This window comes from Gavialis gangeticus, unplaced genomic scaffold (genome assembly GCF_001723915.1).
Source record: "Gavialis gangeticus isolate Ggan-Ray unplaced genomic scaffold, GavGan_comp1, whole genome shotgun sequence".
NCBI lineage: Eukaryota > Metazoa > Chordata > Crocodylia > Gavialidae > Gavialis > Gavialis gangeticus.
Window position 1 is genome coordinate 27,128,499 of NW_017729022.1, and position 1,845 is coordinate 27,130,343.

At 37.1% G+C, this 1,845-nt stretch overlaps 1 protein-coding gene across 1 annotated transcript in view; it reads left to right on the plus strand.

Moving 5' to 3' along the window:
* Positions 1-1,845, plus strand: part of MYRFL (myelin regulatory factor-like) — a 106,967-nt gene that overhangs the window by 18,169 nt on the left and 86,953 nt on the right. Inside the window, exon 5 of the mRNA XM_019515782.1 lies at positions 354-445. Coding sequence (XP_019371327.1) covers positions 354-445 — 92 coding nt within the window. The remainder of the gene's footprint in view (positions 1-353; positions 446-1,845) is intronic.

Genomic DNA, 1,845 nt, shown 5'->3' on the forward strand with positions numbered 1-1,845 from the left:
GGATTGAGGTGGTCTGATTCTGACTCTGTTGATTTGACTGGCTATCGTCCTAGGTTGTATCATAGGAATAGCAATCCCTGTTCTAGAATTGAAGGTGGTCAGTGGGATCAGAGCAGAAAAAGTTATAATGCAGAGCTTGGCTACAGATGATGGTTCTAGTGGTGTGCTTAGGATGAGAGCTGTTGGCATGGAGGCAGCTATACCAGTCAGTGGCTTCCGATATAACGCAATGGTGATATGGCCATATTCTCAGTGAAAATTTGGTTAGGAATATCAGGATATAATTATTCTGTGATATTCAAGTTTAAGTTCAAGTGAATTGTGCACTATGTATTTCTTTCTTTCTTCTCAAGTATTTCTCTGGCATCAACCAAAAAAAGAAAGTTCTCTCAACTGTTGGAAGATGCCACTGATTCTCCAATATGGCCAGGCAACTCCAGACATGGTAAGCAAAAACATCAACAACATGAAACAGTAGAGCTTTTTACATTTACAAGTAGGATATTTTGAGATTCAAGCTTTCAGTGGCTCAGAAAAGATGACTATTAATCTGCTAGTGTGGCTCAGTATCCACACTAGAAGCTAAAGCTGTTCTCTGTACAGTGCTTTCAGAACTGGGGAACTATCTATGTTTAGAGGCTGGGGATGAAGTTTTAAATGCTCACACTACAAAACATGTGCACTACAATAAGTGTGCTGTAGCTTTTGGAATATATTCAGTTTCATACTCTGCTGATCTATTTGGCACAAAGTTGAGTAAAGCCAAGAAACCATTTAGGGTCTGTTTAACTGAAAACTGAGGCTAAATATGACATGTAGGTCAATTAATTTCAGCTCCACTTGTTATGTGATATAATAACTCCTTTATTTCCAGAGAATTTGCCAACATGTATGTTTGATTCAGAAAAAAACAAACAAAGCCCGCTTCATCTTCCTCCCCTCCTTCCCCCTGATTTAATCTAGTTTGGTATTTTGGCAAAATAAGAATGATGAGCTTATAGTAATTTCATATATATGAAAAAGATTTATCAGTCTTATAAAGGAATGGATCATCTTCCATGGCCTGTGGGCTTTATGGCAATAACTAGTTTGTAAAGAAAAAAATATAATGAATGTAAGCCTCTTGTTTGGGCAGAATAAGTTATGAGAGTATTTGATCAAAGTTTAATAGATTCTTTACCCAACTAGTGTATGGGTTGATAGGAAATCCATGTTTGTGGATATTTTATTTGTTGCTTAATTGTGACTGGTCAAATAAGGCACATGGTGTTGCTTCTTGCTCCCTGATTATAATGGGTAAGCAAGCAGTTCTGATGTAAATACTTGTACGCATATTTAAAATTCTGTTTTTAATAGCAGTGATGGAGCTTTGAAAATTGCTGTCTTCAAAAATCTGCATTACATAAAAACTCAACAGCAAAGATGTTAGAAGAGGGAGAACGCATAAGAGGAAAACATGGCAGAAGGAAATGAATTTAAAAATCAATCTGCATTTGCAGAATATTGTTGCCTGTTCACACAGCTGTCTGTCAGAAGCACAGTTGCTGCAAACAGCAGCTCTGGAATAATTCCAGTAGTAATGTACTCTGTCACACTATGTTGCATCAAGCTACGTACAGATTAGATTCTTAGTTTATTATCTCACTGTATCTGCTATATTCCTGATGGCACTCCACTTAGCTGTCTCTCATATGAAGTTCTCTGCAGAGTTGATAAAATGTGTTTGTATCTCCAAGCATCCCAGTTAATTCCGTATACCTCAAAATGGTAGTTTGGATATTTATCTGTATAAAACATCATACGCCAGCTAGTTTGAATATTTGAATGTGGCAGGAGAGAGCCCCT